Here is a 23,614-nt window from a genome sequence, read left to right on the forward strand (position 1 = left end):
ACAAGCTTAAAGCAAAAGTGGGAAGTTTAAAGGAGATCTATGTGGCAAGTGTGTTCCCCCCCCCCCCCCATAAAATGGTAGCTGTCTAAAATGAGTTGCCTGGGGAGATGGCAGAAGCAGATAGCAACTGTTGGAGGGATTTAGATTGCACAAGGACAGGCAGGGGATGGAGGGATATAGTCTATGTATGAGGAGATGGGACTTCATTTAGATGTATCGTCTTGGCCAGCAGGGTCATCTTGGCCTATAGGGTGTGTTCATATGCAGTGCTGTTTTTAAGTGCTGCTAGATTTTTTTCTCCAGTTGTGTGCCCCTCTCCACTTCTGACAGAATGCTTCTGACACTTCTGACAATATTTTTGACAGAATCAAAAATACATTTTAAAGAAAATCTCAGCTTAGATTCAGGTGTTCTCAACCTGGAAACCATGGACCCTTTGATTAATGGTAGGGGTCCATGGCATTAAAAAAAGTTGGGAAATCCTGGCCTAGAATATCAATACCCAAGCAATGATCTAATGTATTGCAATATGCAACTGACAAGAACCCATGACCTTCTAGTCCCTATAGCTTCAAGCTGCACCAGTTTAGATATTTATCTCTCAGCTTAGGCCAATTCTCAACAGAACATTTCATATAATCCATTAATTAACATAAGACACACGCTCCTTAAGAAATTTTTCACAGTTTTAATTCTAACAAAGTCATTAGGTATGAACTAATAATTATTTAAATCTCATTTACTAATGAAAACACAATTAAGTTAATAATCTAGAATGGAAAGGCCAAAATAGAGAGATTCATTAATATAGCTTGAAGAACTCCAACAGGAAAAGAATAAAGAAAAGTTAATGCAACTTCTAACAACTCTCTTCTGCAGAACCAAGAGAAGTCAAGCCACAGTCATTCTTCTATGAGCTTTTTAAGTTCCTGCTCCACTTGTTCCACAAATGCTGGAAAGCTCTGATCCATAAGACAGAGTTTTAAGAAAGGACCCAACTCTTCAGTGTTCAATGCTGAATGCTGATAGGCCAATGGCAGATTAAAAGATTTATCTCCCAGCATAGACTGTGGGGAAACAAAGATCCAGGTTACAAATCTAATCCTAATTTAACATAAATACCTGAACACGAGTTGTTTTCTTGAGCTTTCATGTAGAGTTTTTACTGACATAGAACATACAGAGCAACATGGAAACAGGCCCTTTGGCCCACAGTTTGTGCCAGACACATTGCAGATGCTAGACAGTGCCTGTACTGAACAAAGTACCAAATTTAATACATTTCTTATGCCAGCCTGCCAGAATACTATATTGATTAAAATGTAAAGATAACTCAAGAAAGGATACCTGTTTAAATATGTATTGACAATGAGGCCAAAAATAATAATCTCATTATTTTTACTCCAGAAATGTACAATAATAAAAGTTCAATATATTCAATAAAAACATTAAACCTGGGTAGATTTCCTCCAGTGCTGAGTTACCATATGTTAAGTTGGTAAATTTTCTCTGCTGTTGCATCAGTTATGATTTATCATTACTAAATAGCAGGTTATAATCTAAGCAAAAAAAAACAATGTTCTGGCTGAATTTGCATCTCAAAAGGACTGATTTACAAATGCAGCAGTGCAAAACTGAAGACCAACACCACCTACTGTGCACACTGGTAAAAAAAAATCATTCAATCATCAATATACGAATGTCCTTCGAGGCTGTTTTGACCAAGGTGGTTTACAGCAAAAGTTAACAAATTTAATCATTGTTAACTTGACCGCATTTTTGCCTTTGAATATTCCATTATCATCAGCACTACAGTCAGAAGCAAGTTCTCTCATTTTTGATTGTGGATTTATTTATTTCATAAATATAGCTGTGACATTATGCCAAAGTTATTAATATTGAATAGCATTATTCAACATTAATGCAGTTGTGATGTCAGTTATTAAAATATCAATTTAAACAGATTTCAAAAACATGATTGCTGGAAGCACTTAGTCAAGCAACATCTATAGAGGAGAAAGGAGTTAACACTTCAGGTTGCAGATCCTTCAGACTCATAACTTGGTGTTAGAACAAATACGGTATATTGTTGGAATATTAGTTTGAAAGGATGCTGGTGCCATGTACAATGGTTAACAGAATCTAATGTCATATAGAATGCCCAAGAGGGCATTCTCCACACTTGGACACTGGACTGGAAAATTTAAGACACAGCACAATGTTTATGTCCACTACAAGCCTGAATTCTTATGGTCCGTTTAAAAACTGACCATGTATTAGTTCCACTGATGCCTCATCACGTATGAAGCACCAGCAGCATTATACTGCTTACTTTTTAACTTGTCATAAATTAACAAATAAGGTGCTATTTGTGCTAATATTATTTTGGGTGTTGTGAATGAGTTACAGTGCATATAAAAAGTATTCAGCAACCACCCACCTCCCACCAGAAATGTTCATCTTTTATTGTTTTACAACATTGAATCACTGTGGATTTAATTTGGCTTTTCTGACACTGATCAACAGAAAAAGACTTTTCTGCCAAAGTGAAAACAGATGCCTACAAAGTGATCTAATCAATTACAAGTATAAAACACAAAATAATTGATTGCACAAGTATTCATCCCCTTCAAAGCAGTATTTAGTACAATTACAGCCTGTGTAGCTAGGTCTCTATCAAACTGCTCAAGCTCTGTCAGATTGCATGGGGATTGTGAGTAAATAGCCCTTTTCAAGTCCAGCCACAAATTCTCAATTAGATAGAGGTCTGGACCCTGACTTGGCCACCCCAGGACATTAGTTTGTGGATCAATACATGGAACTATGACGTTGTGGCTATTATAGAGACTTGGATGTCTCAGGAACAGGAATGGCTGCTGAGTGTGCCAGGCTTTAGATGTTTCAAAAAGATCGGGGGGGGGGCACAAAAGAGGTGGGTGTGTGGCATTGCTAATTAGGGATGATGTCACAGCTACGGAAAAGGAGGAAGTCATGGAGGGATGGTCTACTGAGTCAGGGTGGGTGGAGGTCAGAAACAGGAAATGGGCAATAACTACTGGGTGTTTTTTTTTAATATGGAAACCACCCCCCGCCCCCAATAGTAACAGAGATATCAAGGAGCAGATAGGGAGGCAGACTGTGGAACAGTGCAATAATAATAAAATTGTTGTGATAGGAGATTTTAAACTTTACTATTGATTGGCATCTCTTTAGCGCAAGGGGTACAGGAAGGTTTCCTGATGCAATATGTAGATAAGCCAACTAGAGAGGCTGCACTTAATCTAGCATTGGGAAATGAAACCGGTCAGGGATCAGATCTCTCAGTGAGAGAGCATTATGGAGGTGGTGATCACAACTCTATCTCCTTCACCACAGCACTGGACAGGAATAGGAGCAGACTATTTGCAAAAACAGTTAATTGGGCTAGGGGGAAATATGATGCTATTAGGCAGGAAATTGGAGCATAAGTTGGGCACAGATATTCTCAGGGAAATGCACAGCAGAAATGTGGCAAATATTCAGGGAACTTTTGCAAAGAGTTCTACATAAGCAAGTTCTGCTGAGGCAGGGAAAGGATGGTAGGGTGAAGGAACCATGGTGTACAAAGGATGTAGAAAATCTAGTTAAGAATAAAAGCTTATGAAAAGCTTAGTTCAAGAAACTAAGTTCCATTAGAGCTCCAGAAAATGACAAGGTTGCTAGGAAGGAGCTTAAGAATGGAATTAGGAGAGTCAGAAGGGGCCATGAGAAGACCTTGGTGAGCAGGATTAAGAAAAACTCTCAAGGCATTCTACAAGTATGTGAAAAGCAAGAGGATGAGCCATGTGAGAATGGGACCAATCAGGTGCAATAGTGGAAATGTGTGCATAGCGTCGGAGTAGGTAGTGGAGGTATCTAATGAATACTTTGCTTCTGTATTCACCAGGGAAAAAGACCTTGGCAATTGTGGGGATGTCTTATAGTGGACTGAAATGCTTGAGCAAGTAGACATTAAGAGGATGTGCTGGAGCTTTCCAAAAGCATTAAGTTAGATAAGTCACCGGGACCAGATGAGATGTACCCCAGGCTACTGTGGGAAGCGAGGGAAGAGATTGCTGAGCCTCTTACAATGATCTTTGTGTCGTCAACAGGGATGAAAGTAGTAGCTGCAAGCCAGTGAGTGTGACTTCAGTGATGGGCAAGTTGTTGAAGATCCTGAAAGGCAGGATTTATTAGCATTTGGAGAGACGATCTGATAAGGGATAGTCAGCATGGCTTTGTCAAGGGCAGGCCGTGCCTTACGAGCCTGAATGAATTCTGAGGATGTAACAAAACACACCGATGAAGGTAGAGCAGTGGATGTAGTGTATATGGATTTCAGTAAGGCATTTGGTAAGGTTCCCCATGCAAGGCTCCTTCAGAAAGTAAGGCATGGGTCCAAGGAGACCTTGCTTTGTGGATTCAGAATTGGCTTGCCCACAGAAGGCAAAGGGTGGTTGTAGATGGCTTGCATTCTGCATGAAGATCAGTGACCAGTGGTGCTCCTCAGGGATCTGTTCTGGGACCCCTCCTCTTTGTGATTTTTATAAATGACCTGGATGAAGAAAAAGGGTGGGTTAGTAAGTATGCTGATGACACAAAGGTTGGCGGTGTTGTGGATAGTCCGGCGGGTTGTCAGATGATATAGAGGGACATCAAAAGGATGCAGAACTGGGCTGAGAAGTGGCAAATGGACTTCAACCCAAATAAATCTGTAGTAGTTCATTTTGATAGGACAAATTTGAAGACAGAATGTAGTATTAAAGGTAAGACTCTTGGCAGTGTGAAAGATCTGAGAGATCTTGAGGTCTGTGTCCATAGGACACTCAAAGCTGTTGTGCATGTTCACAGTGCTGTTAAGAAAGTGTATGGTGTGTTGGCATTCAATAGTTTCAATAGGTACATTTAATGGCAGAGAAATGCATACAATATACATCCTGAAATTTTCTTCGCAAACATCCACGAAGAGGTGCGCCCCAAAGAATGAATGAGTTAAATGTTAGAACACCAAAGCCCCCCCCCACTAACTCTCCCCTTCCATGCATAAGCAGCAGCGAAGCAACGACACCCCACTCCCCACCAGCAAAAAGCATTGGCAGCCCCCACCGAGCACTCAAGTGTGCAGCAAAACATCAATGAAGACACAGGCTTGCAGTACCCCAAAGACTACTCGTTCACCTGGTAATTCAACAAACCACAGACTCTCTCACTCCCTAGTAATGGAAAAAAGTGTCCCTGTTTCACAGTGATAGGGGAGATATAACAAAACAACTTGCTGATTTATGGCATTAAAAGTCTGTTGCATTGCTTTTTCTGAGCTCTGTGCCCAAAGAACTCGGGTCTCTGTGCACACAGCCAGCTCACCACTTTCAATCTTCCATGTACTCCCACAACACATCTGGTGGCAGCACCGGCCTCCAATCCACCTGCCTCCAGAGCCACAAAAATCTGGCACCCTGAAGGCACACTAGTCTCCAGGCCACATCTTTGGCATATTGAAAAGCAGTCAGTCGTGAGGCCCTGAGAGCAAGTCCCATTTCCACAAAGAACCGCACAGTGGGATTGAGCTCAAGAGCCGTGAAGTAATGTTACAGCTATACAAGACCCTGGTCAGATCCCACTTGGAGTACTGTGTTCAGTTCTGGTCACCTCACTACAGGAAGGATGTGGATAATATAGAGAGTGCAGAGGAGACTTACAAGGATGTTGCCTAAATGGTTGAGTGAACTTGGCCTTTTCTCCTTGAAGCAACGGAGGATGAGAGGTGACCTGATCGAGATGTACAAGATGATGAGCGGCATTAATCGTGTGGATAGCCAGACCTTTTTCCCAGGGCTGAAATGAACATGAGGGAGCATAGTTTTAACGTGCTTGGAAATAGGTATTGAGGGGATGTCAGGGTAAATTTTTCTACAGAGTGGTGGGTGCATGGAATGCACTGTCAGCAGCGGTGGTGGAAGCAAATACAATAGAGTCTTTTAAGAGCTTCTTAGACAGGTACATAGAACTTAGAAAAAAAAGAGGGCTATGAGCAAGGGAAATTCTAGGCAGCTTCTAGAGTAGGGTTACCTGGTCATCAGAACATTGTGGGCTGAAGGATCTGTAATGTGCTGTAGACTTCTATGTTCTATGTATTAACTTTGTTGTTTTTAAGCCATTCCTGTGAAGACTTGGCTTTATGCTTGGGATTCAACCATACAGATGTTATAGTCAAGAAAACATGCAACATCCTGTCATCCTCTAAAGACAAAGCAAATTCAACATATCCCCAATGACCCTCAATAATTTTTATAGATACACCCTTGGATATTTCCCATCCAGACGCATCACAACTTGGCACGGCAACTGCTCTGACCAAGACTGCAAGAAATTGCATGGATTTATGGAACAGCTCATCACTAAGCTACCTCCCCTCCACGGACTCTTGTCAACAACTTGCTGCCTCGGAAAAGCAGCCAGCATAATCAAAGATAACACTTACTCTGGTCATTCTCTCCTCTTTCCCCTTATCGTAAAAGATACAAAAGCTTGAAAACGTGTACTACCAGGCTCAAGGACAGGTTCTATCCCTGTGTTAAGTCTCCTGAACAAACCTCTTGTACCTTAAAGATGAACTCTTGCTCACAATCTACCTCACTGTGGCCCTTGCAACCTATTGTCTATTTGCACTGCATTCTCTTTGTCCCTGTAACACTACATTCTGCTTCCTATTATTGCTTTTCTCTTTGTACTGTTTGATGAACTTGTGTTTCGAAATCATCTGAATGGATGGCTTGTAAAACTAAGTTTTCACAGTATCTCAATGCATGTGAAAATAATACGCTAATTCCAATATCAAGAAATTACCAGAGGCATAATCCACTTCTGATAAACTTCTGCAAGAACAACACTATCTGCTCTCAGTAAATGGCAGAATTGATGTTGGCAAGTTTGTCGTAAGAAGCAGTGAGGTTGGAGAACAACCAGGATAGGAGGGCTCAGAATTTAGGGCAGCCAAAGTGTGGCTGGGTGACAGTCAAACAAAGAACCAAGGACAGGGAAGAGTAAGGGTGGGAATGGTCAGGTAAGAGCAGGCAATGGAGGGGAGTGAGAAAAGGTAATGAACAATGATGTGTTGGTCCCATTTGTGTATACGTGTTTTCTTGAGAATGAGTGAGCGCATGCTGAGAGACAAGGGATGTTACAAATGTTTGAGCAATCATTTCCCTGCACCAAGGGCTGGTTCCCAGTTGTCTTGGAACCCTTGCCAACGGAACAAGGCCTCACTCTGTCAAGTTCACACAGGAGAAAAGATGCAAATTATCATGAGCTGTAAGAAGTCACGCACAGAACACATGACCTTGAACATCAGAGCCCTCTTGAACAGCCCCAGCTGCAACAACTCCAAACAACTCTGCTACAATAGCTTAAGGATCTTTGTGCTTTGACATTGAAAATACTGTCCTGAGTGAGACATGACTGGCAACAGACACCTAGCTTAAAGAACAAAGCAGTGAGTCCATCTTCTCCTGGAGGGTTAAACTGAAAAAGTAATCTGTCTTCGTGAGGTAATCTGTCCCACCAGGAATGAGATGTTTCTTTTACCCATCTCCCAAATTAGCTAGGGGAGGAGCTAGGAAAGATGGTGCCAGTGTTTTTTGTAGATCCAGGCGACTTCTTCCAGATCGCTCATGAAGCAGCTTGTTCTTCCTTTCTTGTGCCTTTTCTTTTCAAGGTGGCTGGGATTCTGTCGGAGCTCATGATCTACAGTTCAAACTACGGTTCTCTGAAAGCAGTGTGTTTTCACACTGGCTGTGCAGCCTGGAAGATGTGTGTCTTTTGGAGTGGCCCTGTGGATGACCCCATTCCTCACTGATTTCATCGACTGAAGCGTTGTGGGAGACTGATATCGACAGCAAGTGGTGTGCACTGCTGTCAGAAGACGAGCCTTGTACTCAAGCATTACCTCTCTCTCATGGAGGGCGAGAGCCTGTTGGTCCCAGATTCAGGGGGCTTGGAGAGGCAACACAGAAGATTGTAACATTGGAACAGCGAGCTACTGACCTTGTTGTTGCAGGAGTGACCTCTGTCTCCCTCACTGGTGAGAGAGCCTGTATAAGATACCAGTGTGTTAGGATGGGCTGTAGTTTTTGATGAACTCTAGATCAGCATTTCTTTGGGGTCTTTTGCTATTGATTGCATGGTAGGTGGGGGTGGTGCTTCTGCTGGTGCAGTTGTGGGGGGGGGGTTAATGCTTCTGTTCGTGCGAGAGGGGCTTTGGAGTTCTGATATATTATTATTCATTCTTTGGGCTTTCTTGTTTCATGGATGACTCTGCAAAGAGTAAGAATTTCAGGTTGTATACTCTATATTCTCTGATATTAATTGAACCATTTGAGTGTGCCTGCTAGGCTATTGTCATGCAATTCTAATGCTATTTCAATGAAAGACATTGCTTTGGTATGGTTTATGCAAGATCTGACAGATGTTATTAATATTAAAAGAAACTTCAACATTTCTTATGTGAGTTGTCATATCTCAAATATTGATAAAATCACAAGGTACAGACAATAGGTAATAGTACTACAGAATTAGATTTGTGTCTGCATGAAACAAAATACAAACAGAAATAATGCCTTCCATTATTAATCAGTGCTGTTAATGTCTTTGCTTCTAATTTTCTTATTTATTGGCCATCTTTTCATTAGTAAATTTAGGACAGACATGGATAATAAACAAAATAACACTGGTGGAATTATGGTTCTTTGGCCTTTTTGTTTGCCTGCTGCTCCAAATAACAATCATTATGCCGAAACCATTTTCCAGGTCTCATTGTAGGTTATAGCTTTCCTTATGTTTATCCACTTTTTAAAATTAGATGATAGTTTCAGTCAGTGAATTCAAAATATCACACGCACTGGATGATTCCATATTTTTTGACTTACCTCGTGAGTATTACCCAAGAACTATGCTCCCTGTTTATTACCCCTATTGTCAGGAGGTAGTCCTTCCTATTTAAAATAAAAGCAAATGCTGGAAAACCTCAGTAGGATCAGGCAGTTCTTCGACATCAAATGTGAACTGTTTTTCTTTCCTCAGATGCTTCCTCACCTGCAGATTTTCCCCAGCATTTAATCTCTCCCAGCTTCTACTTTTATTTCAGGTTTCCAGCATCTGCACACATTTTAATATCATTCACAGTTATTCAATCTATGCTTTCCTAATTTTAGGCACACTTTAAAACCGTATTACAATATTTAAAAGATTTCAAAGGAGGAATATATGAATAGATTGTGAAATTAAGCTGTAACTAAAGAAAGCAAACAGCTTTATACACAAACATGAGAAAATCTACAGATGCTGAAAAGCCAGCAACACATAAAATGCTGGAGAAACTCAGGACACCAGGCAGCATCTATGGAAAAGAATAAACAATCAATGTTTCAGGTTGAGACCCTTCATCAGGACTCAATGGGATCACATCTGACAAGTTCAGTTGTGTATCTGTCCAACTTCTATATAAATGACAAAAGTCAACAGATTTTTCTTGGGAAAGCTCTTTTTGGAGTTTTGACAGGAAACTTGGATCATGCTCCCTTTACAACCACCACTAAAAACACTCAGAAAATGCAACAGTGCACTGGGTGTTCCTTCCAGTCAGTGAATTCTTTTGCACCTTCATACACCCCACACTTATGGCACTGCACAGATTTCCTAACTCTCATTTACTATCCCACCCTCCCACACCAGTCCTATTTACCTCCACTTTCCTCGAGCTTCCACCACTTGGACCCTCTCCTCAACATCAACAGCGGATCCATTAAAAGAAAAACAGGTCTTGTCTTCTACTGAAGATTCATCAACACTGGACCACCCTGCCCTCTCCTTTCAATCTTCACACATTCCAGTCACAGCAGATACCTAAGCAGGCAAGTTAATCTGACAACCACATCTTTTCACTCCACCCCACACTGGAACCATGTCTTGGACAAAGAACAGACTACCAGGTAAGACATTTTCAAATACCCAGTTGGTTGCACTGAAAGCCTATGGAAACGATGCAATTGAGCAGAAACCCAAAACAATATTTAGAGATGCAGCTCTGCCCAGCAACCAACAACCCTGATTTAACCCTATTCTAATCACGGGACAATATACAATAAACAATTAACCCACCCCTATGTCTTTGAACTGTGGGAGGATGCTGGAGGACCCAGAGAAAACCCAGCATTCTACAGGGAGGAGTTACAGAGACTCCTTACAAATAATGCTGGAATTGAACACCAAACTCCAGTGCCCTGAGCGGTAATAGCATCATGCTAACCGCTATGCTAAGCTAGAAATTCCAGTGTCCATTCAATACAGATGGCAGACTATTGTCAACAAACAATTGTTTGACAACAAAAAAGTTCTAGTGAATTTTTTTTCTCTATCAATGAACTTCTAGGTCAATGTGTTAAAGTGATATCAGTATTGCTCTGCAGACAGTTGACAGGCACATATATTCAGCTGTAAAAGCTTTTGATCAGCCAATTATAGGCCAACTTTCACATGTGAAAGTTGTCAAAAATATCTATTTAAGAATCAGAAGTAGCAAGGTTGGCTCTCTAAAATAACCTTACCCTGACTAAAACTAAAAGGCAATAGACAGAAACACGATTATTTTCACCTACCTTTGCTACTTGTTTTATTGACATCCTATGGTCAGAAAGGATGCTTTGCATTTGTGATTGCCCTTTCTCTGTATCCTGAGCCTGTCAATAAAATATAAATCATGATCAACTTACACATGGGTCCCATAAACATCTATGAAGTAGTTAGCAGATGATCTAAAATTTTTATTCCTTTAATTTTTGGCGATATGAATGGGACTGGTAAGAGTTACTGCTTGATCCCCTTCTAGAACTACTAATCTGTGATGAAGCTACTTCCACATTGCTACAAAGGATTAAGTAATGATGAAGAAATAGCAATATATTTCCAAGTCGTGATGGTGTGCAATTCAGAAGAAATGAGCAAGGGGTGCACACATCTACCTTTGCCTTTTTGTGCTTTGGGAGGTGCTGTCAGAATTGCCTGTGAGAGTAACCAGGGTGAATTTTATACATGCTACACACTGTTTGATGGAAGTGAAGGGAATAAATATTTGGCTGTAGTGAATGGGGTGCCAATTAAGCAAGCTTCTGTATTTGGATTGTGTCAAGCTTCGAGTATTGGAATTACAGTCAGCCCTCCTTATCTGCGGGTTCCGCATGCACGGATTCAACCAACCGTGGATCGGGAAAACCCGGAAGTTCACTCTCCCGCACTTGTTGTTCGAGCATGTAGATTTTTTTTTCTTGTCATTATTCCCTAAACACAGTATAGCAACTATTTACATAGCATTTACATTGTATTAGGTATTATAAGTAATCTAGAGATGATAGAAAAGTATACGGGAGGATGTGCATAGGTTACCGCAGACTGGAAATCAAAAAAAACGAAGTTCTCCAAGTCAGAACAGGTACATCTGGTATTAGTTAGCGTCAGTTAGTCAAATGTTTGTCTTAGTATATAGTATATTTTTACCTTTCTATGCATATAAAATACTTAGGAAACATATGTATTTCAATAATTAAACCACTGTGTTGCTTAGTATTAATTGTAGGTTTCACCAGGGCTGGGCCTTCTCATGTTCCATTATTCTCACATTATCCTTTAAAATTGTTCCAATCATTGACCGACTGTAGCCTAACGCTTTTCCAATGACCGATGGCATTTCATCTCTTTCTGATTGCTTTATTATTTCCACTTTATTTTCAATCGTGATCGTTTTCCGGAACAGAAACACTGCGGGTGGTGGGTTCCGAGCTCTGCCAGGAGCTAAAGTCCACCGTACTGACACAGGTTAAATAAGGTCCGGTGTCCCGCCGGGTCCTAAAGTCCACCGACTTGAGCACCCACAGGGTGTCCAGGACCCAATCCTCTGCAGATAAGGAGGGCCGATTGTATACTGATCCAGGTAGAGAATGATTAGTATCTTGTAAATAGGAATGGCAATAAATCAATCACCACAGAATCACAACTTACTTATCTGATCCGAAGTCACAGTTTAGTTTCTGCTCAACTCTCCAGGAGGTTGACAGTAATGCTACTGAATGCCTTGGGTTAGATTCCCTTATTGAATACAGATATTTCCTAAAAGTTGTGGCATGAATGTCACCTACTATTTGCCTACAAATATCTAAATTTTGTCTATATCTTGTTATCTGCAAGCATGAACTGCTTTATTTATTGACTGGAACTGAGTGTTGTGGAACCTTCAGCAAACATCTTCACTTCAGGCAGTATAATAGAGGAAGATCATTGATAGATCAGGAAGATGGTTAAGCCTAGGCCACTCCTCTGGTGATATCCTGGAAGTGGCATAATTAACTGTGACTGTGACCATAGCCATTCTCCATTTTATGAAGAAGGTCTATTTCCCCTTCATGCCTATTGACATTACTTGTATCAGAGCTTGATGCCCTAATCAAATACTGCCTTGAAGTTGAAGGTAGAAATTCAGTTTAGTCCAAGTTTGGATCAGACCTGTGCTGTTTGGAGCCAAAACTGTCTAGACAAAATGTAAAATGGACATTTGATACCACAAGGCTCGGTGCTGGGACCACAGCTATTTACAATATACATTAATGATTTAGATGAAGGGATTAAAAGTAGCATTAGCAAATTTGCAGATGACACAAAGCTGGGTGGCAGTGTGAAATATGAGGAGGATGTTAGGAGAATGCAGGGTGACTTGGACAGGCTGGGTGAGTGGGCAGGTGCATGGCAGATGCAGTTTAATGTGGATAAATGTGAGGTTATCTACTTTGGTGGCAAGAACAGGAAGGCAGATTACTATCTGAATGGTGTCAAGTTAGGAAAAGCGGAAGTACAACAAGATCGAGGTGTTCTTGTACATCAGTCACTGAAAGTAAGCATGCAGGTACAGCAGGCAGTGAACAAAGCTAATGGCATGTTGGCCTTTATAACAAGGGGAGTTGAGTATAGGAGCAAAGATGTCCTTCTGCAGTTGTACAGGGCCCTGGTGAGACCACACCTGGAGTGGTGTGTTCAGTTTTGGTCTCCAAATTTGAGGAAGGGCATTCTTGCTTTTGAGTGAGTGCAGGATGAGAGGGGATCTGATTGAAACATAAGATTATGAGGGGATTGGACACGCTAGAGGCAGGAAACATGTTTCCGATGTTGGGGAAGTCCAGAACCAGAGGCCACAGTTTAAGAATAAGGGGTAGACCATTTAGAACAGAGTTCAGAAAAAACCTTTTCACCCAGAGAGTTGTGGATCTATGGAATGCTCTGCCTCAGAAGACAGTGGAGGCCAATTCTCTGGATGCTTTCAAGAAAGAGTTAGATAGAACTCTTAAAGAGAGCAGAGTCAAGGGATATGGGGAGAAGGCAGGAAGGGGGTACTGACTGTGGATGATCATCCATGATCACATTGAATGGCGGTGCTGGCTTAAAGGGCCGAATGGCCTACTCCTGCACCTATTGTCTATTGATAGCAGATATCAACAGATAGCTCTGCCAAGGATGTCTCCCTTCATTTTGCTCATGACTGATGTAGACTCACTGGGTGGTACTTAACCTGAATGGAAATGTCTTGCTTTTTGTCAAGGCACAGCAGGGCAATCTTCCATGTTGTTCAGTTGATACTTGCATTGTAACTGCACTGAAGCATCCCGGCTTAGGTACAGCTTATTCTGGAACAAGGCATTTAGTACTACACAATGTCACTCTTTGCCACTGCCTTTACTGTCTGGGCTATTTCTTGATCTCATATGGAGTAAATAAAAGTGGTTGAAGCTTGACATTTATTGCAAATTCACTGACCAGGATATTGGGAAGAACCCCAGAACTTTTCTTCAAAATAACACCATGGGTTATTTGTATCCACATAAAAGTGAAGGCAAAGCTTTTGTCTAATTCAGCTTAAAGACACCACCACCTGAAATGTGGCACAGCTATGCTAGAATAGCAGGGTAGATTATGTGGCAGTCTGGGCCATGTTTAAAACCCACAGCATTCAAATATACCAAAAACAAATCTTCCAATCCAATCTGGAGGGAAAAAGATAGAGAAAAGGGGATACAGCACAGAGGTCTATGGGAGTAGTAAAGGACCATTTACTCCCTGAATCACTTCTGTCACTTAATGAGTTGAATTGGTATCCTCTATCTAGATTTTCTCAACATTGCTCAAAGAAAATTTGAATATTGTTGTTAAACTGAGCTGCCCCAAACTCTACTCATGTTTGAATTGTTGCTGTTGGCAGACAGTTGAAGGAAGAAAACCTAGCCATATTTTCTTCCTTTGATTGTACCACAAACAGCAGCAATTTCTCTGGCATCCTTAACATGGCAAAATTGATCAAAATTTTTTATAGTAAAAGCATCATCAGATACAATTTAACATTTAATCTGTCAAGGTGATATTAGGGCACAATTAGTCAGTTCAAGCTAACCATTATTTGCCCCTTGTGTGTTGGAAAAAATACCTGTTACTTTTCACCCAAAATCTGAATATTAACCAGACCCTGAAGTACAGTGACATGGGTTGCTTCATTATCAAAGGCACATAAATGGAGCCAAGAACTGTTAAAGTGTCAACAAACAGACCAAAATTAACCTAATGACAGGAGGCCTTTAATGAAGCAGCTATTGATCTCCGAGGAACTCCTGCAATGATGTACCAGTGTTGTGATGGCTGGTTTCCGATAACAACCAATTTCCTTTATGGCATATCTCACTCTAGTCATTGAAGAGGTCTCCACGTGTCCCCCAATTTCAGTTTTGCAGATAACTAATTATTTCAGCCATAAATACACTGAAAAAATGCCTATATGTGGAAATAACCTCTAGGTTTCATCATCACTGTTGTACACTTTTCATGAGAAATACTTGTAGAGGATATCCAGCAATGGCATACTTCTATTGAGGTGCAGTTTAAGAGGCTTAACAACATGACAGCTGGGCTTGCTCACTAACACCACCACAAATAGTGATGTTTCTCACATTGTGCAGCTTTTAATGCAGCCTATTCTGTAACACCACTTGCAGATAAGCTGCTTGTCAGTGCTGCATGAGATTTCACAGGTACAAGACATTCGTATTATTAAGAGGAAAGATGGGGAATATTTTGATAGCATATCAACATTACACTTTTAAACAGGTCTCAGATTAGGACTTTACAATAAAATCAAAACAAACTGGGTAATAGGTGTCACTTTATCCCTGTTATCTTACCTCTAACTCCAGACTTTCAGACTGGTTGCTAGCTGGCTGGCTCAACAATAGAGCTCGATTCACATCATTTCCCTCAGGATTTTGTACATGTATATAGAGAAGTAGTTTTTGCATACAGTTAGAGCAGTGCTCCATTGCTTGTTCAAGTGAATCACCACTGAACTGCACTCGAAACATCCGGCTTTCATTCTATATGCGGAGAAAAGGAAACAAAGACTACAAATGTGCTTTCTCCAATTTTCAAATTTGCTGAATAGAGTAATTCTGACTTGCTCTACATGAACTGTCAAAACTTCTTAGAATCAAAATGTATTTAGAATCTGTAAGGTTTATAGACTGAAAGACAATCTTTTGTAAACTTCTATTCATAGATATCACAGCACGATTTCACAGCACGAACTATCAAATTGCTTTAATTCCTCATTAAGATTTTAGTTTCTCTGCCATGTAAATGGAAGCTCGATATTATTTGTCAGCTGCACAAAGATGTTGCAAACAGTTATTTTTGATAAACTTATACTGGGAAGGGAAAGTTGATTATGAGGGAGAATGTCAAAAACTGGGATGTTTCCATTGAAGGAAAAGAAAATTGGATTGTAATTTATTCGCGAGAGCCTAGTGGTATTGTGTCATGATAACAACCTTCACTCAATGGCAGAAAACCAAAAGAGTTGGTCACCGACTTCAGGAAATGGGAAGTAATACATATTCCTGTCTGTACCAATGGTGCTGGGATGTAGGTGGTTTATAACTTTCAAGTTCAAAATCATAAATATCACCTATCCAATTATGCAAATACCATGGTCAAAGAAGCAAACAAGCACTTCTACTTCCTTAAAGCATAGGAAATTTGGCATGTCCCTGATGACCCTCGCCAATTATTATCAATGCACCACGGAAAGCATCCTGTCCTAATATACCACAAACTTGGTATGACAACTGTTCTGCCTGAGACTACAAGAAATTGCAGAGAGCTGTGAATGTAGTTTAAACAATCACGAAAACCAGCTTCTCCTGCACCTCGGGAAGGCAGTTAATATAATCAATGCCACCTCCCAACCTAGTCATTCTCTCTTCTTGCCCCTTCCATGGGCAGAAAATACAAAACCTTAAAAATTAATACCACCAGGCTCAAGGGCAGTTTTTAATCCTGCTATTACAAGACTCTTCAACAACAAATTTGAATTCTTGATCTCATAATTTACCTCAAGATCCATACACCATATTTGTTAACCTATATTGCATTTTCTCTGTAATCTTAACTATGCTCTCCATTGTTATGATTTTTGCTTTTGTATTACCTCAGTGTACTTACATTTGGATTGATTTGTCTGGACAGTATGCAAAACAAAATTTTCACTGCATCTCAGTACGGGTGACAACATTAAAGTAATTACGAACACACAGAGTGTAAACAATCTCTGCCTCACTTCTGATGGTCATTACACTGAAGTCAATTTAGTATCTTACCAGTGAATGAAAATTATAGTAATTAAGCAAAATAGTGGTGTGATCCCTCGAGCTGAGTATGATGTTCTCTAAAGGGGTTATTCCCTTAATGGGGAACGCTTGTGCATGACTTTGTTTAATGTAGGTAGTCTGATGTATGTGCAGTCACCACATGGTTCTTGACAGATTGGGTAGGTTCCAGTGGCATGGAATGTAAGACAACTGGAAACCCTTCACTGCTGCAGTCTTCTTCCAGCTTCACTGCCATTATGATGTGTCACCATCTTCCATCAGCTTCACTGTTGAGGTACTGGTTGGATCACTTTGTCTGGAACCTCCCCCTTGACTTTACCACCATGGGTGACCCTTGCAGGAGCTGAGCTCCAGGGTGCATCATTCTCTGGACCTCAGGAACTCACAAGGCTTTCCACCAAACGATATTAACCAAAATTAACAAGTAGAACATATTCTAGTCCTAAAAAAGTTACAACTTCTTACCTTCACTTTAGATCCAAAGAGCACACAATCTGCTCTACGTACTGCCTTCCACCACTTGTGAGCTTCAATAAGAGAAAATCCTTCCTGGAAAAAAAGCAGGCCTCATCAGGTGGACCATGTAACATGGTAAATCAGAATTACATTTCAACTCTTTCTTTGAATGCAATCCTGGCCAGGAATACAAGTCTCCTGTTCTCAACCAATTGTATAGTATATGAAGTAAGTTTAAACACACTCAGCCCAGCAAGGATTAACACTCATTTGCAGAAATATACTGCAATGCAAAGCCAGAGAACAGAATTCAAATTCACCAAGTACTATAGAGTTCACTTTAATAAATATGCAGTAACCACGAAACTTAGATTTGCAAAAGGAAACCCAATTGAATCAACATCTGAGGGATAGGAATAAGACTTTGTGCCATAGTGAATTTATTCATAAAAGCTTTCAAGATTCCCATTTACAAACAGAAGCAACAAGAGCACAAAAGGTTTACCAATTCTTTATTAAGAATACTATTCCTGCTGAGACCAGTGATTTATTCCACAGTGTGCAATTTAGAAAGGGTGGAGATCTCTTAATAAATGTGCATACCTTTGAAAAGGTGACACTTTAGCTATAAGCCCTTAGACCAACAGAAATTGCAAACTCATCCACATGATTTCTAAATAAAGAAATAAATGCTAACAGATTGCATGTGACATTGGTTTAATCATTAATGGGAGTTTTGCTGTCATCTTTGAGTGGATTTTTGTTATAAATTACAAGAGTGAGTTAATATACAAAAGGGACATTAAAAGAGTAAGAAGATAACATTGAAGGAAAAGTGGCATTTTTAAGTTATCGATGGAGGAATTTATCCAGCATATACTGCCATGTATGGGGTGTCAAGGGAAGGTGGCACCACTCATGAAGGGGTCTGAGTGTCTACCCTGGGACAGCTCAATCACCTTTGGTCCCCACCGTACACCGTAAAAGTAGCTGTTTGCATGAAACAGCAGCCACACCCCAGTTGACTGTTTTGCCATGCAAATTAAACCAGGTGAGGTAGCTGGTAACCTCATACCCTGCTGAAATAGGGACATGCCTGTCCTAGCACGTGAAGTCAGCTCTAGTAGAGAGGATGGATGAAATCAACAGTGAGATCTAGCAGCCATGAAGGAGATTCTGCAAACCTTCGTGGAGAATGAAATGCATGGTAAGGCACACATCCTAGTTTGTGATGACCATTTGTACCACTGGACCCAGGTGTATAAGGTTGAGAGAATAGGAACTGTTTCAGTGCAACACCTTTTCCATTTGAAAAACACTTCCATACAAGTTTTACTGTCATCAGTGGATACGATGGGTAACTAACATGCTGCAGTGTTCTTTAGATTGACTGCAAGCTAACAAAATTAGCGCAGACACTTAGTGCAGATATTGGACTGCCTTCATACAATTTTACAATTGCTTCATTTTTATTGCAACATTTAAGATGATTGTTGATATCTTCAAATTCTTCACAGTTCCCAACTTGAAGTACTGAAGTCATTTCAATTTCATTCCTGGTTGTTTCTGGCATCTCCAAGCCTGGATGCTTGAAACCACAGTGCACAAATCAGTTCCAAATTGTCTTACTGCTTATTTCTCACCAACTTCCAGTGAGAAAAGTCACACTCTTTTTGAGCACGAGCACACACAATGGTCACTATTTAAAAATTGTTCGGACGTTAGTTAGAAACCATTCAGCAACAGTCTCCTGGCCAAATTGAGCAGCATAGTACCCCAAATAAACAAAGGACATCCCAGTTATTTCTCAATTAAGTTTTTGTTCCCAAAAAGAGTTGTCCCAAATAAGTGACTGCCTAGATTAACTGATGGATGAATGAACTGGAATCTACTGAACTTCTAAATCAATATATTAAAATAAATCACAGGGCCACCATTTAGTATGATGGTGCCTTTTTGCCATTTCATTTTAACAGATATCTATCAATAGAACCACTGACTGCCTCAATACATGGACAATAGCAGATGCAAAAAAAACTTACTAGTGCCATATATCCCTGTCTGGATCTTTTCTGAAACACTCAAATGTCACTTGAATGACTGTAGTTCCAAAAGTAGAAGGGTGAAGAAAGTTTTCAACCATTCAAGATGCAATTGTGAATTCTGTCACATGTATTGTACATCAATGTGCTACCAGGTTGCACAATACATCTATCATTTTGAAAGGACTGATAAAGCAGATAAATGAACTTCTCCACTGCACTCTGGATACAAAAGTCAGCCGCAGTCAGTAGAATGATGTATCTCTCTTATTTGCTTGAGGTGTTCTAGCTTGCACAGAGGTGACCTACAGAGGATCCTCTAATAGGTAGGCTTTGCAAAGTAGCTCAGATTTCCCACCGCAGAACTCAACTGGATCCTCATTTTGCTTCTCATGTGCATATCTGAGAATATAATTCTGGAAAAAGTTTCTGTGCACGGCACAGACTATGTTAAAACAGTGCTGTAACAGCATTAAGCTGTTCTCTACACTACCATGCCACTCATTGGTTGCATCCATTTCAGATCTTTAATTACTTCTTTTAAATTTATACTTTATTAATAACATGGTTTCTTAGCCATGCAATTTTTCAGGACATAAGAAATCTGAAAAAAGTTTTACAGAGTGCAGAACTCTGGCTCCAACATAAATAGCATACTTAAAATTAACATCTCAATCCTTACAGACTATTGTGCTTCAATAAAATCACCAAGTATCAACATTATTTGCAATATACATTTACACATATTAGGCAAATGCTGAGGTGTATTAGTCATGGAACAGCAGGCAAAAAATTACAAAAAATAAAGTTAGAGGTTAAAATATGGATATGGAATAAAATATTATATGCAAAAATACCAGTGTGACTTACAAGGTAAATAGGATTATAAAAAGCAGTTTTAAGTCTTTACAAACAGTGCAGTAACAAGGTTAATTGATAGATGGCAGAGGAGGGTTATTAACTAAATGGCTGGTCAGATTAACTGCTGTGGGAAGAAACTTTCAAGATAGTATGAAAAAGCTTCTTTTCATCATCATACAGACATGAAAGATCCCATCTATAGATTTATTTCCAAGTGCTGATTCATTTGTCTTTCATTTCTACTCAGAATATCAAGTCACATTCATTTACATTTATGAGTTTGTTACCCCTTTTTCCTGTTACATTTGCACAGTTTCAACCAATGGTAGAATAATTATCCACCACTGTAATTTATCAAAGATGACAAGATAATTATAGTTGAGGAAGACCAACTGACCCATTTCAGTTCATCCAGCTGCAAAAAGCCGAGTGTTACCCATTGCTGTCTATATTTACTTCTTACAGGGCTTTGCCTCCATCATTCCAGCTGGTAACCCATTCCAGGTGTCCATTTCTGAATGCAGCAGCTGCTGTTAGTATACTATTATTGTTCTTTAGTCCTCATATTTTGATGTAATGTTGTGAACTTTCTTTTAGCAAGTCCTATAGCAGATAATACATCTTTGAATTAGTAAGAGTGGGAGTTTAAATTCTAACATTGAGGGAAGTGTTATCTTTCAGTTGAATCGCTAAATTATCTTTCCTCAAGTGGATGTAAAAGATCCTACGCGTAATTATAAGACGAGGAATACTGTCACTGATGCTCTAGTCAATATTTGCTCTTCTATCAATATTACTACAGACATTATCTAGTCATTGTAAGAGTGCAGTCTGTGGGAAATTGCTGAGCATACATGACATTCCACTCTTTCTGTTATAAAATGTGATGGGTACTTCATGGGTTGCCAAGGAGAAAATGAAATAGGCAGCTTTTAACCACTGGTTGAAAGAATGGGACTGAACTACATCTTGGCTGATCTATACATCAGTTCCTCATATATCTGCACCATAACCAATACTCAACTAGTTAATGGAAATTTTATGTATCCACATCTTATGGGAGAAAGCCCTAGATTACACTACTGTTTGCACATATTTTCTCAAATTGTCCAATTCAAAAGTTATGGTTATGCTCTTGTTTTATACTGAATTATTCCACCAGTAGGAACAGCTTGTACCTGTTCTTCTTATCAATTGACTCTTATTTTTAGCATCTCAACATTTGAGGCAAACAATTCAATAATTAGGCATGCCCAAGATGATTAATAACTTGAAAATGCCTGAAGTGTGAAAGTACAAGTCTTCCCCTGACTTGTTCAAGTTTTGCACTTGGTGAAAAGAAGCTATTGATGTCATTACATCACTACACAGCAGAGGGCATTAGATGGACACACAAGTCGTCATCACTACACTCCTCTTGCTATATTAAATGTACAGCTTTGTTACTGCAGCTTGTTTTCAAAGACAGCACATTATAAAGAGCAGAGTGTGATAGCAAAAGACTGATTTATCTGTGAAAGCAATTGAGTAATATTTATTTAACGATCTAACTGCCATCTAGATCATACGTAACAGAGGCAGTTTAAAGAAATCATAAGTGATAGAGGAAATAATTACCCCTGCTCTAATTACCAATCTATAATTTTAAGAAACTGTTGACAATCATCTTTCACAGAGCAGAGACTACTTAAGAGAAAAGTATTACTTTAATGAGGATAAAATGATACCTTTAAAATCCAACTTCTACACATTTTCTACAACTAACTTTTTCCATGTTGTACAAAAATATTAACACGTTGGTAAAAATAACAATGTCAATTTCACAATAGCCATTCTTCAAATGTAAGGTAGTCTGCAGGATAGTCAGTTTGTGCAACCAAACCTGCTTGCAGTGTGATCTGACATTTTATTTACCCATAGATGTGGATATTACTGGCACATTTATTATCCTTTCTTGCAATACTGATCTACACCAAAGCAGGAAGATTGATTAGGCTATTTCCGTTAATCAGGACCTTTCATTATTCATAATACAGAAAGCCACCCTAGCCCGTCAGATCCATTCAGCAGTGCATTCTTACGAGTCTATTAACCCTTCTCTTATTTTCCTGCAGCCTTGTTTTATTCTCTCTCAAATATCCACCATCTCCCCTTTGACTGACACTTAACTGCATGAAAATAAAGAACTGTACAGCATAGGAACAATACTTGTGCTGACCATGATGTCAATTTAAACTGATCACACTTGTCTGCACATGGTCCATATCTCTCCATAACTTATCCATTCAATACCTGGTTAATCCTGTATATACAGTCGATCTCAGTTAAATAGTTCATCAGTTAATCCGGGCAGCTGCTTATTGGGACATTAAGAACATTTTTGGGATTCCCTTTGTTTATTTGGATCTCTATGCTGCTTAATAAGGGCGGGAGACTGCTGCCAAACACGTTTTAACTAGCATCAGTTGCACGCATCTATGTGGCCTTTAGACACTACACCATCCTCAGGATTAAGTTTTTAAATAGCTACAGTTGTGTGTGTTTTGCATTCAGAAAGCAGCAATTTTTGTCACTGATAGTTGACTCAAAATAAGCAGCAAGACAATTCCAAACTATTTTGCTCACTGAAGTTTCAGGCATTCAGGCGTGGAGATGCCAGAAACAGTCAAGAGTGAAAATGAAGCTATTTCTGAACAAGTAAGGCACAACAAAAATTTTGAATACATCAGCCACCTTGAATATTGCAATGAACATGAAGATTTGGAGGGTGCAATTGTTGATAGCATTGTATGAAGGCAGTCCATTATCTGCATTAGGTATGTGGTCCAATTCTGCTCATTGCATATACTGGATGAATTCCTCTGTCAATAACTATTAGGAACTAATGCAGTTTTATAGTACTGTAGAACTAATGGTAGCATTGGAATTTTCATTTAAATACATAATTTATTACTCAGTTTGTCTTTTTTTTTTAAATAACTTAAACCGTAGGATCGAGACGTTGGGAATCCAGCTCCCTCATAAAAAGTAATGAAATAGGGTTTAAATGAAGAAGAGTTAACAAATACCTATTTGAAACTATTTATAAGCAACTCAGGATTATCTTTTGATATGGCTCCTAAACTGAAACAGAAGAAAGCTACTACTTCGAAGACTGCACAAATCGGCAGGGAAAAAGGCCTAACCGTCTCGGCGAAGCCTCGGACTCAAGTTGGATCTCCTCCCGACGAAGTGCATGGCACTTCTGATGATGCGGGACAGGAAGTTGCAGCAATGTCGGCGGTCTCTAAGAAGAAACTGCAAGAACAACGCATGCGTGAAAGTATGCATGAACAGATATTAACAAAACTACAAATCCCAACTACAGCTGGAAGTGAAATTGGAAGTGAATCGGAAGTTGAAACAGACTCTTTGGGAAATTCAGAGGAAGAAGAAGAGGAAAAGAAGGAAGAGATTAAAGGAGACATAAAAGATATCCTGATATATATGACG

At 39.7% G+C, this 23,614-nt stretch overlaps 1 protein-coding gene across 1 annotated transcript in view; it reads right to left on the minus strand.

The window, feature by feature from the left end:
* Positions 1 to 674: 674 nt before the first annotated feature.
* Positions 675 to 23,614, minus strand: part of rec114 (REC114 meiotic recombination protein) — a 40,057-nt gene continuing 17,117 nt past the window's right edge. Inside the window, exons 3-6 of the mRNA XM_073025810.1 lie at positions 17,229 to 17,312; positions 15,282 to 15,470; positions 10,671 to 10,751; positions 675 to 1,067 (exon numbers count right to left, since the gene is read on the minus strand). Of these exons, the coding sequence (XP_072881911.1) occupies positions 903 to 1,067; positions 10,671 to 10,751; positions 15,282 to 15,470; positions 17,229 to 17,312 (519 nt within the window). The 3' untranslated portion in view covers positions 675 to 902. The remainder of the gene's footprint in view (positions 1,068 to 10,670; positions 10,752 to 15,281; positions 15,471 to 17,228; positions 17,313 to 23,614) is intronic.

Source organism: Hemitrygon akajei, chromosome 21 (assembly GCF_048418815.1).
Source record: "Hemitrygon akajei chromosome 21, sHemAka1.3, whole genome shotgun sequence".
Classification (NCBI taxonomy): Eukaryota; Metazoa; Chordata; class Chondrichthyes; order Myliobatiformes; family Dasyatidae; genus Hemitrygon; species Hemitrygon akajei.